This window comes from Panulirus ornatus, chromosome 31, assembly GCF_036320965.1.
Source record: "Panulirus ornatus isolate Po-2019 chromosome 31, ASM3632096v1, whole genome shotgun sequence".
In the NCBI taxonomy this organism is placed as follows: Eukaryota; Metazoa; Arthropoda; class Malacostraca; order Decapoda; family Palinuridae; genus Panulirus; species Panulirus ornatus.
Genome location: NC_092254.1, coordinates 13796397 through 13814255, shown reverse-complemented (window position 1 = coordinate 13814255; position 17859 = coordinate 13796397). Strand labels below are relative to the sequence as shown.

At 41.1% G+C, this 17859-nt stretch overlaps 1 protein-coding gene across 2 annotated transcripts in view; it reads left to right on the top strand.

Annotated features, from left to right (window-relative positions):
- Positions 1–17859, top strand: part of LOC139758838 (plasminogen receptor (KT)-like) — a 100437-nt gene that overhangs the window by 4999 nt on the left and 77579 nt on the right. For both annotated transcript variants that reach the window (XR_011714953.1, XM_071680689.1), the window contains exons 4-5: positions 675–784; positions 10134–10255. Coding sequence is in view for 1 of the 2 variants with exons in the window: in XM_071680689.1 (XP_071536790.1) it covers positions 675–784; positions 10134–10255 (232 nt within the window). In the remaining variant the exon portion in view is untranslated. The remainder of the gene's footprint in view (positions 1–674; positions 785–10133; positions 10256–17859) is intronic.

Here is a 17859-nt window from a genome sequence, read left to right as displayed (position 1 = left end):
ATCACACCCATTCATAAGACCAGTCTGTAGTCCAATGCCTGTTCCTGGTCTCCTTTCTTTATATAGGTATAAAATTTCCCTTTTCTAGTTCCTTTTTTGAGACATCTTATTTTCTCGCCGTCTGTAATGACCTTCAAGTGGCACCTGCAATCTGTAAAATGTGTGAGCTTCAAGTAACTAGTGGGAGGCAGGTACTTGAACACTTTTTGTTATATATGATGATACAGGTATATTTGAATCTATAGCAGCTCAATATTTTATATGATATGTGCCAGGATATTTTTTTCCTTATATTCTTTTCCCTTTTTTCATTAAAGATTTTTAAAGGAAAAAGTGCTTTTGTTTTGTTTTGTTTGGTGTGGAAGTTCACCCATATCCTTATGAAAGTAAGCCCTGCATATGTATGGTATTCCTCCATGTAATATTTATGTATCTGTGTATCACAATGAAATTGCCATGGTCTCATTGACACCATCAATGCAGTAACACCACAGAAACACAGGTTTTGAGAACAAGTTATAAATAGGAAGAACAAGGAAGAAGTAGGCTTTTTCAGAGAAATTGAAAGATTGTTGTAACAAATTCAAAACACTTAATTGATGGAAACATTTAATTTTCAGATAAATGAGAGCTTGTGTTAATATGTTAGTAAATTTATTGGGTGCTCATTACAGATTCCGCCGCACTCGGAAGCCTGGAACGTTAGTCCCCTTACTTCCACTCACCTTCATTCTGGCTTATCAGGCAGACCTTGCATATGGCTCTAAGCTCAACAGGATTAAAAGTAGGTGCACTGAAGAATTATGGAAATCCATCATGTCTGATATTCATAAGTATAGTTATGATATGTATTATTTTAGTTTGAGCCAAGTAGTTTTAGGATAATCTATACTATAAAAAGATTTTCCTGTTTGTCTGTATGTCAACATACATACCAAGGAAGTAGCTAGACGCATGACAACAAACCCACATACATTGTTACTGATGATTCGTTCATTCTAATGGCAGGATAGAAATTAAAAGCTGCTGGGATGATATATTTCTGGGAAGATATTGTTAAATGGGAAGGCTGGCTTTGTACTATCGGAGGTTTGAAGAGGGAATATGGTAGGGATGAATTGTTATCGTAACATTGAACATTTCTGTTCTGCTGTTCAGGGTGTGATAGCCAGAGAAGGAGTGGTGTTGGTGAGGAAGGATGTGGTGGTGGTAAGGGAGGTTGTGGTAGCTGCAGAGGAAGGGTGTAATGAGCGAGGGTGTGTTGGCCTGGGAGGGAGGCATAGTGGTGGTGAAGGAGGGAGTGGTGGTGGTATGGAAGGATGTGATGGTGATGACAAGAAAGGGTGTGGTTAACCCTGTTCAGGATAAGGTGACTGAATCTGCTAGTTTTGCTGATTTGGCTCTGCTGTATGACTTATTGAAATATGGGTTTATATGCAGTGAACATTGTGATATTTTGTTAAATGATAGCATGAGAGTATCTTGCATTTAATCAGTGCCATAGCCCACCTGTTGTTTTTTATATATACCTAATATATGCCTGAGGGTTGGTGGAATGCTTGCATAGTGCCATTGTACAAAGGCAAAGGGGATAAAAGTGAGTGCTCAAATTACAGAGATATAAGTTTGTTTAGTATTCCTGGGAAATTATATGAGAGGGTATTGATTGAGAGGGTGAAGGCATGTACAGAGCATCAGATTGGGGAAGAGCATTGTGGTTTCAGAAGTGGTAGAGGATGTGTGGATCAGGTGTTTGCTTTGTAGAATGTATGTGAGAAATACTTAGAAAAGCAAATGGATTTGTATGTAGCATTTATGGATCTGGAGAAGACATATGATAACGTTGACAGAGATGCCCTGTGGAAGGTATTAAGAATATATGGTGTGAGAGGTAAGTTGTTAGAAGCAGTGAAAAGTTTTTATCGAGGATGTAAGGCATGTGTACATGTAGGAAGAGAGGAAAGTGATTGGTTCTCAGTGAATGTAGGTTTGCGGCAGGGGTGTGTGATGTCTCCATAGTTGTTTAATTTGTTTATGGATGGGGTTGTTAGGGAGGTGAATGCAAGAGTTTTGGAAAGAGGGGCAAGTATGCATTCTGTTGTGGATGAGAGAGCTTGGGAAGTGAGTCAGTTGTTGTTCGCTGGTGGCTGATTCATGTGAGAAAATGCAGAAACTTATGACTGGGTTTGGTAAAGTGTGTGAAAGAAGAAAGCTGAGAGTAAATGTGAATAAGAGCAAGGTTATTAGGTACAGTAGGGTTGAGGGACAAATCAATTGGGAGGTAAGTTTGAATGGAGAAAAACTGGAGGAATTGAAGTGTTTTAGATATCTGGGAGTGGATTTGGCAGCGGATGGAACCATGGAAGCGGAAGTGAATCATAGGGTGGGGGAGGGGGCGAAAGTTCTGGTAGCGTTGAAGAATGTGTGGAAGTCAAGAACATTATCTCGGAAAGCAAAAATGGGTATGTTTGAAGAAGTGGCTCCAACAACGTTATATGGTTGCAAGGCGTGGGCTATAGATAGAGATGTGTGCAGGAGGGTGGATGTGCTGGAAATGAGATGTTTGAGGACAATGTGTGGTGTGAGGTGGCTTGATCGAGTAAGTAATAATAGGGTAAGAGAGATCTGTGGTAATAAAAAGAGTGTGGTTGAGAGAGCAGAAGAGGGTGTTTTGAAATGGTTTGGTCACATGGAGAGAATGAGTAAGGAAAGATTGACCAAGAGGATATATGTGTCAGAGGTGGAGGGAAAGAGAAGTGGGAGACCAAATTGGAGGTGGAAAGATGGAGTGAAAAAGATTTTGAGTGATCGGGGCTTGAACATGCAGGAGGGTGAAAGGCGTGCAAGGAATAGAGTGAGTTGGAACGATGTTGTATACCGGGGTCGACTTGCTGTCAGTGGATTGAACCAGGGCATGTGAAGCGTCTGGAGTAAATCATGGAAAGTTCTGTGGGGCCTGGATGTGAAAAGGGAGCTGTGGTTTCGGTGCATTATTACATGACAGCTAGAGACTGAGTGTGAACGAATGTGGCCTTTGTTGTCTTTTCCGAGTGCTACCTCGCGTGCATGAAGGGGGAGGGGGTTGTTATTTCATGTGTGGCAGGGTGGCGATGGGAATGAATGAAGGCAGATAGTATGAATTATGTACATTTGTATATATGTATATGTCTCTGTGTATATATATATATATATATATATGTATACGTTCAGATGTATAGGTATGTATATTTGCGTGTGTGGACGTGTATGTATAGACATGTGTATGTTGGTGGGTTGGGCCATTCTTTCGTCTGTTTCCTTGCGCTACCTCGCTAACGCGGGAGACAGCGACAAAGCAAAATAAAATAAATAGTAAATGAATAAAATAACCTAATTAGCTTTCTTGCTGTCATGAGTTATTATAGGTTGAACCTCTTTAATGTGGTAACATTGGGACCTGGCCATTACCAGACCACAGAAAATGCCAGAAAACAGAAATTGACCCCTAAGGGAAAACCTCTATGTAAATATATGTCCAACCCCTAGTCTTGCCAGCTCATTCCACATACATATTGCTGTGTTATCAAAGGTAGAACAAAACTTAAAACTGGAAATAATGCAGCCATTAATGCTTCCAAACAAGGTTTTTATTGTTACATCAGATTACATCAGAACTACCCCAGATGGAGACTCATCAGTATCTGCAAAGGTTTTTCGTGGCATACGACACCAGTACAGGGAAGATTCATCGTCATTATATACTTGTTCTGGGGCTAAGTTTTCCGCTGCCACTAACTGTGCAAATTCATCCACAAACTTTGTTGCAGCTTTGTGACGAGTAAATAATGTAACGAACGACTATAGGTTGGTAGTTGGCTTTGGTCATCTCTTGTTACTATTGTTGTTTTATTGTTAATGTCAAGGCAACCAGCCCGCCACCCATGCTGCATTAGTTCCAGCCAGGCAGCCAGCTTGTACACTTTTTTTCGCCCTGTTCACGTTGCTGTTGGTTGTCACCATGTACTGAAATTCTGTCTCTCCTTAAACTTGTGTAACCATCCTTGTGAATATTCACAGTCATAGTCTAACTGGGTGAGAGAGGTCTAGTGCAGTTTCATAGAACTGAGTGCTGAGCATGTTGAGGTGTGATTGTACTTGGAGGATCAATGTTTGGAGGATCAATGTTTCTTGCGTAAGTTTTGTATTTCTAGTTGCCAGCCAGTGATTGTTTGTTGTGGTTTGCAAGTTTGGTTTAGTTGCTTTTCAGAGGGTGGAAGATCAAGCTGGTGAGGCTTTCTGTAAAGAGGAGCAGATGAATTGTTTGTATATAATTGTGAGGGATTTTTTTCTTGTCCAAATCTAGTGCCAGTTTGTGTTCTGAGGGTATTTAGTTGCTTTTGTGTTGATGTTATTGGCTTAGGAAGTAACTGTCATGTGTATGTTGAATGTGATGCCTAGAATTTTCGTGTTTTCCTCGGAGGGAAAGTGTCCATTCAGAGTGACTGGAGGGTGTAAGTTGGATTCACGCATGTCAGGGGTTGAAAGAGTGATTGAAGACTTCTTTGGAAATTCAGACATTCTCTTCTGGGTGAGCTATTATTCCAGTTGCATAATGTTGCACTGCATATTCATTGTTCCTGTGGTGGTATCTAGGTGTTAAGATATGATTGTGAGGTCATCTGCATATGAGGCTCCTGCAGCATTTAGGAAGCTAGCCATGTAGCATGCTGTGATGGTTGAGTGTTTGGGTCAGAAGCCATGCTGTGTGGGTAAGAGTAGGATTTTTTTATTTTCTGTTTTAGATGATTTTTCACAGTTTGGATATTGAGGATAGAAGTGTTATAGGGCATAAGGAGGAAGGAGAGTTGGGTGGTTTGAAGGGTTTTAGGATTGGTATTTTATTGGCAAGTTTTCAGGTTTTAGAGACTTCTTTGTATAGCCAGGAGTAGTTGAAAATAACTAAGTGCTTGGATTTCAAATGGACCATAGTGTTTTATGTGAAAGTCTAATATGTTTTAAGGGCCTGTAGCAGGAGAGTTCTTTAAGATCTTAATTGCATTGCTTGTATTGGCGGGAGCAAAGAGTGGATGTGCATTTGTTTCAGGTTGGATTTTGCAGAGGTTTTCATGACTCCTGTTTAAGGATGTTGTTAGTTTGTGGTTATTGTTGAGTAGTGCTGCTTGAGTATGATTACGTGTTCTTTGGGAGAAGGGATTTCATTGGAATGAGTGCTTCATGATTGAGGGCTGGACTAGTGCAATTTATTTATTTATATATATTTATTTTCCTTTGTCGCTGTCTCCCGCGTTAGCGAGGTAGCGCAAGGAAACAGACGAAAGAATGGCCCAACCCACCTACATACACATGTATATACATACACGTCCACACACACAAATATACATACTTATACATCTCAATGTACACATATATGTACACACACAGACATATACATATATACACATGTACATAATTCATACTGTCTGCCTTTATTTATTCCCATTGCCACCTCACCCCACATGGAATAACAACCCCCTCCCCCCTCATGTGTGCGAGGTAGCGCTAGGAAAAGACAACAAAGGCCCCATTCATTCACATTCAGTCTCTAGCTGTCATGTAATGATGCACCGAAACCACAGCTCCCTTTCCACATCCAGGCCCCACAGAACTTTCCATGGTTTACCCCAGACGCTTTACATGCCCTGGTTCAATCCATTGACAGCATGTTGACCCCGATATACCACATCGTTCCAATTCACTCTATTCCTTGCACGCCTTTCACCCTCCTGCATGTTCATTCCCCGATCACTCAAAATCTTTTTCACTCCATCTTTCCACCTCCAATTTAGTCTCCCACTTCTCCTCGTTCCCTTCACCTCTGACACATATATCCTCTTGGTCAATCTTTCCTCACTCATTCTCTCCATGTGACCAAACCATTTCAAAACAACCTCCTCTGCTATCTCAACCACACCCTTTTTATTTCCACACATCTCTCTTACCCTTACATTACTTACTTGGTCAAACCACCTCACACCACATATTGTCTTCAAACATCTCATTTCCAGCACATCCACCCTCCTGCGCACAACTCTATCCATAGCCCACGCCTCGCAACCATACAACATTGTTGGAACCACTATTCCTTCAAACATACCCATTTTTGCATTCCGAGATAATGTTTTCGACTTCCAAACATTCTTCAAGTCTCCCAGGATTTTCGCCTCCTCCCCCCCCATGATTTACTTCTGCTTCCATGGTTCCATCCGCTGCCAAATCCACTCCCAGATATCTAAAACACTTTACTTCCTCCAGTTTTTCTCCATTCAAACTTACCTCCCTATTGACTTGACCCTCAACCCTCCTGTACCTAATAACCTTGCTCTTATTCACATTTACTCTTAACTTTCTTCTTTCACACATTTTACCAAACTCAGTCACCAGCTTCTGCAGTTTCTCACATGAATCAGCCACCAGCGCTGTATCATCAGTGAACAACAACTGACTCGCTTCCCAAGCTCTCTCATCCCCAACAGACTGCATACTTGCCCCTCTTTCCAAAACTCTTGCATTCACCTCCCTAACAACCCCATCCATAAACAAATTAAACAACCATGGAGACATCACACACCCCTGCCGCAAACCTACATTCAGTGAGAACCAATCACTTTCCTCTCTTCCTACACGTACACATGCCTTACATCCTCGATAAAAACTTTTCACTGCTTTTAACAACTTGCCTCCCACACCATATATTCCTAATACTTTCCACAGAGCATCTCTATCAACTCTATCATATGCCTTCTCCAGATCCATAAATGCTACATACAAATCCATTTGCTTTTCAAAGTATTTCTCACATACATTCTTCAAAGCAAACACCTGATCCACACATCCTCTACCACTTCTGAAACCACACTGCTCTTCCCCAGTCTGATGCTCTGTACATGCCTTCACCCTCTCAATCAATACCCTCCCATATAATTTCCCAGGAATACTCAACAAACTTATACCTCTGTAATTTGAGCACTCGCTCTTATCCCCTTTGCCTTTGTACAGTGGCACTATGCAAGCATTCCGCCAATCCTCAGGCACCTCACCATAAATCATACATACATTAAATAACTTTACCAACCAGTCAACAATACAGTCACCCCCTTTTTTAATAAAGTCCACTGCAATACCATCCAAACTTGCTGCCTTGCCGGCTCTCATCTTCCGCAAAGCTTTTACTACCTCTTCTCTGTTTACCAAATCATTTTCCCTAACCCTCTCACTTTGCACACCACCTCGACCAAAACACCCTATATCTGCCACTCTATCATCAAACTCATTCAACAGACTTTCAAAATACTCACTCCATCTCTTTCTCACATCACCACTACTTGTTATCACCTCCCCATTAGCCCCCTTCACTGAAGTTCCCATTTGCTCCCTTGTCTTATGCACTGTATTTACCTCCTTCCCAAACATCTTTATATTCTCCCTAAAATTCAATGATACTCTCTCACCCCAACTCTCATTTGGCCTCTTCTTCACCTCTTGCACCTTTCTCTTGACCTCCTGCCTCTTTCTTTTATACATCTCCCACTCATTTGCATTTTTTCCCTGCTAAAATCGTCCAAATGCCTCTCTCTTCTCTTTCACTAATAATCTTACTTCTTCATCCCACCACTCACTACCCTTTCTAATCAACCCACCTCCCACGCTTCTCATGCCACAAGCATCTTTTGCGCAAGCCATCACTGCTTCCCTAAATACATCCCATTCCTCCCCCACTCCCCTTACCTCCCTTGTTCTCACCTTTTTCCATTTTGTACTCAGTCTCTCCTGGTACTTCCTCACACAAGTCTCCTTCCCAAGCTTACTTACTCTCACCACTATCTTCACCCCAACATTCTCTCTTTTTTTCTGAAAACTTCTACAAATCTTCACCTTCGCCTCCACAAGATAATGATCAGACATCCCTCCAGTTGCACCTTTCAGCACATTAACATCCAAAAGTCTCTCGCGCACCTATCTGTTAACACGTAATCCAATAACGCTCTCTGGCCATCTCTCCTACTTGCATACATATACTTATGTACATCTCGCTTCTTAAACCAGGTATTCCCAATCAACAGTCCTTTTTCAGCACATAAATCTACAAGCTCTTCACCATTTCCATTTACAACACTGAACACCCCATGTATACCAATTATTCCCTCAACTGCCACATTACTTGCCTTTGCATTCAAATCACCCATCACTATGACCCAGTCTCGTGCATCAAAACCACTAACACACTCATTCAGCTGCTCCCAAAACACTTGCCTCTCATGATCTTTCTTCTCATGCCCAGGTGCATATGCACCAATAATCACCCATCTCGCTCCATCCACTTTAGTTTTACCCATATCAATCTAGAATTTACTTTCTTACACTCTATCACATACTACCTCACCTCCTGTTTCAGGAGTAGTGCTACTCCTTCCCTTGCTCTTGTCCTCTCACTAACCCCTAACTTTACTCCCAAGACATTCCCAAACCACTCTTCCCCTTTACCCTTGAGCTTCGTTTCACTCAGAGCCAAGACATCCAGGTTCCTTTCCTCAAACATACTACCTATCTCTCCTTTTTTCTCATCTTGGTTACGTCCACACACATTTGGACACCCCAATCTGAGCCTTCGAGGAGGATGGGCACTCCTCGCGTGACTCCTTCTTCTATTTCCCCTTTTAGAAAGTTGAAACACAGGGAGGGGAGTGTTTGTAACCCCCACTCCCGTCCCCTTTAGTCGCCCTCTACGACACATGAGGAATGCGTGGGAAGTATTCTTTCCCCCTATCGATACCCAGGGATACCTATCCCCAGGACTAGTGCGATATGAATGGATTTTCTCTAAGGTGCGCCAGAGTTGATTGCTGTGGTTTTTATGACTCGCTAAGTTGAGCAAGGAATGCTACTTTTCAGTTTGTCTTTCAGTGGTGACCGTGTTAATAAGAGTTCTGGTTTGTTGTCTAATCTTTTGATGGTGAGTGGTTGTGTCTGAGTTGGTTTCTTGGTTCATTATGCATGTAGCTTATGGAGGTAAATGTGGGTTATAGACCTTTATGTGGCATGTAAAGCTTCTAGCCTTTTCCTGTAGCTTAGCTCTTAATCTGGTACCAGTTATGTTGTCCTCATCTGGACCTTCTCTGTGAGCTCTTTTAACTTTTTTAGGCACGGTCACCAAACCTGAGAAGTGTATTCTTGTTTTGACCTTATGTAGGATATGAATATCTTGCTAAATTTTAAGTTATCCATATATGTGAAAGCTATTCTGATATTTGCCAGCGGACATTTTGTCTCCTTAACTGTGCTTCTAAAATGAAACTCTGATGACAGGTTAGGGATGATATCTACTCTCAAGATCTTCTCACACACTGAATCCTACTAGGTAATAATCATATTGAGGCTGTGTATTGCTCTGACCCATCCTCATTACTTTACATTGCTTTGGGGTAAATTTCTTCAAATGCATTTCAGACCAACTTTAGAATGCATCAGCTTATAAGGGCTCCAAAACAGGAGCCCTTATAAGCTGATGCAGAATCCTTCTCACTTTTCACATACTTCATGACCTTTTCATCATCTGCAAACAGTAAGTTATATCCTGAAAAAGGACTGGTGATTGGGAATACCTGCTTGAAAAGAGGGGACATACATACAAGTAAGTATACTTGGGCATACTGTGTGGTGTGCACTTAGTGGCTGTATTCAGTTTGTTCTGTTTAGCATCGCTCAGGTGCACAGCACAGCCAGTTAGGCTCTTGGTGTATCATGGTGGCTCGTATTATATGATGAGGGTAATTTAGGTACTCGGGATAAACAAAAATTGATGCAAGTCCTACTTTATTGTGACCCATTTGTAATAAGAGTCTGGATTTCATTTGTCAAAGTGATCCTTAGGTAGTTAATAGATTATATGTAAATTATGCATTGTAGCATAAGGAAATCTTAAAGATCTTCCTTATCATTCAGTTAAGATTATTACATTAAGTAGAAATATGTTGAACACAAAAATGCAAATAGGCATTTTATGAGTGAGTGTTTGGTCTTTATGTAGTGCATTAAAAAGCTTGGACTTCCCTTTTGATTATGTCTTAGTATTTAAATGAAATATATCTTACTTCCAGTGGAAGCAGAAAACATCATCATGTTTGAGCGTGATCTGGTGTCCCTTCCCATGGGAGTGCCAACCCCTTCTTCAATTGATGAGGCTCGGGAACGGCAGGAGGAGACCAAGCGACTGAACAAGGTTCATGAAGTATTTATTTAGGTTTAGCTTTACTTGTTATTGAGAATTTGGTGAAGGGAAGTTTCATTTTAGATCAGCATATTTATTACATGTTTTTAGAAATAGATTTGATGACTAGTCATGAAAATATTTATTCATAGGTCTAATATTATTTTACAGAGTTCATCTTTCCCGTTCATAAATGACTTACTTGGATCTCTGATTTTGAGCCATTTTATTGGCATGTTAGAGATCTAACAATCATTTATCAACTTTCAGTGGTACAAAGAAAGCTTTTCTTTCATTGATAATTGAATTAGATATGAATTTCAAAGATGAGGATAAAATGGAATATATATTCATTTTGCAACATGAAGATAATAGTTTACTTATTTTTGTTGCAACACTAAACATACTCATTTTATTTATGTTACTTGTTTGAGATATGCTTTGCAAACACAAGCATTTAAGATTTTCATATTTGCTGTTGTCATATGATACTGTGAAAACACCTATGTTTAAGTAGTGCATACAACTTCGATTAGTTATCTTTTCTTCCAGCCATACTTTGATGATAATGGCATGGAATGATCAGTTCACGAAATATGTCCATTCATTCATCTATACTATGCTTTATTGTGTCACATATTTAACAGTAACTTTGTTAGTAAAACAGACTTCTCATTCCAAAGATAGGTCTAAAGAGATGGGAAAAGGAGAATGCAGATATGTTTGAAGTAATCTCTGTGAACATGTGTTGAGTACCTTTAAATATTACAGTCTGTTGTGTGTGTGTGTGTTGAAATTGCATTATCCAGAAAAAAATAGTTTTAACCCTTACTGTGAGGTTCATTGAAAATTGTTTGTGAAAAGTCTGTTAGCTGATTACTTCTAGTGTTGGTTAATGACGTCGGATTAAAATCTTTTTCATATTTCTATATATTCTTTTATCTGTTGCTGTTGAGTCAGTTGGTATTCATGTATATCTAATATCACTAAGCACCTATTCTTTTGGTATTTTGTTTTAACATTAGCTTTGCCATATTTCAAAACCATTTCAGTTGTGTCGTAGGTAATTTGCAAGAACTAGTGTTTTGTCTCTTGCATTGAAAACAATTTTGATAAGCATAACTAGCTGTAGTGTATGCTTACAGGATTACCGTCTTCTTGGAGCTCACATCAGTTGATGTCTCCTGATGCCCCTTCCACCTTGCTTGCAAATTGTGGATAGGATTTAAGTTAACTCATAGATTTTTCATATATATGATATTACTTCTTTGGTGCTAAGGGCATCATTTGATGACTTACATAGAAAGATGGTGTTGATACATATTTTCCCATTGCATGTTGAATTTTGTGCATTGAATAGGCTCCATTGGCTGGCGTTAGACAGCACCCCAAACAAATAATGAGTCATTGGAGCTGCCTGGAGGCTTCAGTAACCTACTAGTGACCATTATGGATGGTCATGCACCTTGCTGTGTCCATGGTGCTCACTGCCACTCATAGTGCCCTGTCACCTGTACTTTGGACCAGCCAGCCTTATCATTAATGTGTTTAGGAATGTATAACTCATAATTCATGTAAGAAAGATACTGTTTTTTTTAGGTTTTTGCACTTAAGCATATAGATGTAAAAGTTATGAATTTGTATAATACTTAGGATTGGCTAGTCTGGTTAAGAGGCATTTTCCCTTAAACTAGGATTAGTCTATTCTTAAAACGTAGGAAAGAAATGATGATTTTTATACTTTGTGTGCACCTGTTCATTGATCAAAAAAAAGAGGATTTCACTTTTTTTTTGCACATTTAGAGAAGGCCAAAAAATTACTCTGTATTGAAAGGGTAAAGGGAACAGAGAACATGGATTGACTGAATTTATGTAAGAGGATATTTTCATTTGCAAAATTTTTAAGGTTTCCAGTATTTGTTGTGAAGTTGGACTAGAAATTCAAACTTGGCAAAAAAATGTGACAATAGGAACTTTTGATAATTATGTGTAATGTATACAGTCCCATAACCCCTTTTTATGGAGCCCCTGGAGGAGTCCAGGAGTGTTCAGTTGATTATGTACTTACATATTGGCATTCCATGACTCTGCCTGCTTTTGGTTACACCTTGAGAAGTCTTTTCGGCATGTTTGCATCATCATCATCACCAATGGGTAGAAGGGAGTATGTCTTGTCAAGGACCTCTTCACTCCAAAGAAGTCTATCATTTCCTTGTTTTTAAGTAGATTGCAACCTTCAAGCTGCAGGATCCCCATAAAAGGGGTCTTAGGGTTGTGTGATGTTTTATTTATTTATTGTACTTATTCGCCGTTTCCCGCATCAGCGAGATAGCACCAGGAAACCGACAAAGAATGGCCCATCCACTCATATACACATATATATACATGAGTGTCCATACACGTACATATACATACATATACATATCAACATTTTTTTTTTTTTTTTTTTTTTTTTTTGCTTTCTCGCAGTCTCCCGCATTTGCGAGGTAGCGCAAGGAAACAGACAAAAGAAATGGCCCAACCCACCCCCATACACATGTATATACATACGTCCACACACACAAATATACATACCTACACAGCTTTCCACGGTTTACCCCAGACGCTTCACATGCCCTGATTCAACCCACTGACAGCACGTCAACCCCGGTATACCACATCGATCCAATTCTCTCAACCACGCTCTTTTTATTTCCACACATCTCTCTTACCCTTACGTTACTTACTCGATCAAACCACCTCACACTACACATTGTCCTCAAACATCTCATTTCCAGCACATCCATCCTCCTGCGCACAACTCTATCCATAGCCCACGCCTCGCAGCCATACAACATTGTTGGAACCACTATTCCTTCAAACATACCCATTTTTGCTTTCCGAGATAATGTTCTCGACTTCCACACATTCTTCAAGGCTCCCAGAATTTTTGCCCCCTCCCCCACCCTATGATCCACTTCCGCTTCCATGGTTCCATCCGCTGCCAGATCCACTCCCAGATATCTAAAACACTTTACTTCCTCCAGTTTTTCTCCATTCAAACTTACCTCCCAATTGACTTGACCCTCAACCCTTCTGTACCTAATAACCTTGCTCTTATTCACATTTACTCTTAACTTTCTTCTTTCACACACTTTACCAAACTCAGTCACCAGCTTCTGCAGTTTCTCACATGAATCAGCCACCAGCGCTGTATCATCAGCGAACATCAACTGACTCACCTCCCAAGCTCTCTCATCCACAACAGACTTCATACTTGCCCCTCTTTCCAAAACTCTTCCATTCACCTCCCTAACGACCCCATCCATAAACATATCAACATATATACATAAAAACACATACACATAGACATAGGTGGAAAGATAGAATGAAAAAGATTTTGGGTGATCGGGGCATGAACATGCAGGAGGGTTAAAGTCGTGCAAGGAATAGAGTGAAATGGAATGATGTGGTTTACCGGGGTCGATGTGCTGTTATCGGATTGAACCAGGGCATGTGAGGCGTCTGGGGTAAACCATGGAAAGTTTTGTTGGGCCTGGATGTGGAAAGGAAGCTGTGGTTTCGGTGCATTATACATGACAGCTAGAGACTGAGTGTGAATGAATGTGGCGTTTGTTGTCTTTTCCTAGTGCTACCTCACGCACATGCAGGGGAAGGGGGCCGTCACTTCATGCCTGGCGGGGTGGCGACGTAAGTGAATAAGGGCAGACAGTATGAATTATGTACATGTGTATATATGTATATGTCTGTGTGTGTATATATATATGTATATGTTGAGATATATAGGTATGTATATGTGCGTGTGTGGACGTGTATGTATATACATGTGTATATAGGTGGGTTGGGCCATTCTTTCATCTGTTTCCTTGTGCTACCTCGCTAACGCAGGAGACAGCGACACAGTACAATAAAAAAAATATATATTTATTTATTTTTTTTTTTTCTTCTTTTTTTTTATACTTTGTCGCTGTCTCCCGCGTTTGCGAGGTAGCGCAAGGAAACAGACGAAAGAAATGGTCCAACCCCCCCCCATACACATGTATATACATACGTCCACACACGCAAGTATACATACCTACACAGCTTTCCATGGTTTACCCCAGACGCTTCACATGCCTTGATTCAATCCACTGACAGCACGTCAACCCCGGTATACCACATCGCTCCAATTCACTCTATTCCTTGCCCTCCTTTCACCCTCCTGCATGTTCAGGCCCCAATCACACAAAATCTTTTTCACTCCATCTTTCCACCTCCAATTTGGTCTCCCTCTTCTCCTTGCTCCCTCCACCTCCGACACATATATCCTCTTGGTCAATCTTTCCTCACTCATCCTCTCCATGTGCCCAAACCACTTCAAAACACCCTCTTCTGCTCTCTCAACCACGCTCTTTTTATTTCCACACATCTCTCTTACCGTTACGTTACTCACTCAATCAAACCACCTCACACCACACATTGTCCTCAAACATCTCATTTCCAGCACATCCATCCTCCTGCGCACAACTCTATCCATAGCCCACGCCTCGCAACCATACAACATTGTTGGAACCACTATTCCTTCAAACATACCCATTTTTGCTTTCCGAGATAATGTTCTCGACTTCCACACATTCTTCAAGGCCCCCAGAATTTTCGCCCCCTCCCCCACCCCATGATCCACCTCCGCTTCCATGGTTCCATCCGCTGCCAGATCCACTCCCAGATATCTATTTGTATTCATTTATTTATTTTCCTTTGTTTTGACAGCATGTCGACCCCGGTATACCACATTGTTCCAATTCACTCTATTCCTTGCACTCCTTTCACCCTCCTGCATGTTCAGGCCCCGATCACTCAGAATCTTTTTCATTCTATCTTTCCACCTATGTCTGCTCTCTCAACCACACTCTTTTTATTACCACACATCTCTCTTACCCTATTATTACTTACTCGATCAAACCATCTCACACCGCATATTGTCCTCAAACATCTCATTTCCAGCACATCCACCATCCTCCGCACAACTCTATCCATAGCCCACGCTTCGCAACCATACAACATTGTTGGAACCACTATTCCTTCAAACATACCCATTTTTGCTTTCCGAGATAATGTTCTTGACTTCCACACATTTTTCAAGGCTCCCAGAATTTTCAACCCCTCCCCCACCCAATGATTCACTTCTGCTCCCATGGTTCCATCTGATGCCTAATCTACACCCAGATATCTAATACGCTTCACTTCCTCCAGTTTTTCTCCATTCAAACTTACCTCCCAATTGACTTGTCCCTCAACCTTACTGCACCTAATAACCTTGCTCTTATTCACATTTACTCTCAACTTTCTTCTTTCACACACTTTACCAATCTCAGTCACCAGCTTCTGCAGTTTCTCACACGAATCAGCTACCAGCACTGTATCATCAGCGAACAACAACTGACTCACTTCCCAGGCTCTCGCATCCACAGCAGACTGCATACTTGCCCCTCTTTCCAAAACTCTTGCATTCATCTCCCTAACAACCCCATCCATAAACAAATTAAACAGCCATGAAGGCATTACACACCCCTGCCGCAAACCTATATTCACTGAGAACCAGTCACTTTCCTCTCTTCTTACACGTACACATTCCTTACATCCTCGATAAAAACTTTCCACTGCTTCTAACAACTTGCCTCCCATGCCATATATTCTTAATACCTTCCACAGAGCATCTCTATCAACTCTTATCATATGCCTTCTCCAGATCCATAAATGCTACATACAAATCCATTTGCTTTTCTAAGTATTTCTCACATACATTCTTCAATCCCTGGGGATAGGGGAGGAAGAATACTTCCTACGCGTTCCTCACCTGTCGTAGAAGGCGACTAAAGGGGACGGGAGCAGGGGCTAGAAACCCTCCCCTCCCTGTATTTTAACTTTCTAAAAGGAGAAACAGAAGGAGTCATGCAGGGAGTGCTCATCCTCCTCGAAGGCTCAGATTGGGGTGTCTAAATGTGTGTGGATTTAACCAAGATGAGAAAAAAAGGAGAGATAGGTAGTATGTTTGAGGAAAGGAACCTGGATGTTTTGGCTCTGAGTGAAATGAAGCTCAAGGGTAAATGGGAAGAGTGGTTTGGAAATGTCTTGGGAGTAAAGTCAGGGGTTAGTGAGAGGACAAGAGCAAGGGAAGGAGTAGCACTACTCCTGAAACAAGAGTGGTGGGAGTATGTGATAGAGTGTAAGAAAGTAAACTCTAGATTGATATGGGTAAAACTGAAAGTGGATGGAGAGAGATGGGTGATTATTGGTGCATATGCACCTGGGCATGAGAAGAAAGATCATGAGAGGCAAGTGTTTTGGAAGCAGCTGAATGAGTGTGTTAGTGGTTTTGATGCACGAGACCGGGTTATAGTGATGGGTGATTTGAATGCAAAGGTGAGTAATGTGGCAGTTGAGGGAATAATTGGTATACATGGGGTGTTCAGTGTTGTAAATGGAAATGGTGAAGAGCTTGTAGATTTAAGTGCAGAAAAAGGACTGGTGATTGGAAATACCTGGTTTAAAAAAGATATATACATAAGTATACGTATGTAAGTAGGAGAGATGGCCAGAGAGCGTTATTGGATTGCGTGTTAATTGATAGGTGTGCAAAAGAGAGACTTTTGGATGTTAATGTGCTGAGAGGTGCAACTGGAGGGATGTCTGATCATTATCTTGTGGAGGCGAAGGTGAAGATTTGTAGAGGTTTTCAGAAAAGAAGAGAGAATGTTGGGGTGAAGAGAGTGGTGAGAGTAAATGAACTTGGGAAGGAGACATGTGTGAGGAAGTACCAGGAGAGAGTGAGTACAGAATGGAAAAAGGTGAGAACAAAGGACTTGAGGGGAGTGGGGGAGAATTGGGATGTATTTAGGGAAGCAGTGATGGCTTGCGCAAAAGATGCTTGTGGCATGAGAAGCGTGGGAGGTGGGCAGATTAGAAAAGGTAGTGAGTGGTGGGATGAAGAAGTAATATTATTAGTGAAAGGGAATAGAGAGGCATTTGGATGATTTTTGCAGGGAAATAATGCAAATGAGTAGGAGATGTATAAAAGAGGGAGGCAGGAGGTCAAGAGAAAGGTGCAAGAGGTGAAAAAGAGGTCAAATGATAGTTGGGGTGAGAGAGTATCATTAAATTTTAGGGAGAATAAAAGGATGTTTTGGAAGGAGGTAAATAAAGTGCATAAGACAAAGGAACAAATGGGAACTTCAGTGAAAGGGGCTAATGGGGAGGTGATATCAAGTAGTGGTGATGTGAGATGGAGTGAGTATTTTGAAGGTTTGTTGAATGTGTTTGATGATAGAGTGGCAGATATAGGGTGTTTTGGTCAAGGTGGTGTGCAAAGTGAGAGGGTTAGGGAAAATGATTTGGTAAACAGAGAAGAGGTAGTAAAAGCATTGCGGAAGATGAAAGCCGGCAAGGCAGCGGGTTTGGATGGTATTGCAGTGGAATTTATGAAAAAAGGGGGTGACTGTGTTGTTGACTGGTTGGTAAGGTTACTTAATGTTTGTATGATTCATGGTGAGGTGCCTGATTATTGGCGGAATGCTTGCATAGTGCCATTGTACAAAGGCAAAGGGGATAAGAGTGAGTGCTCAAATTACAGAGGTATA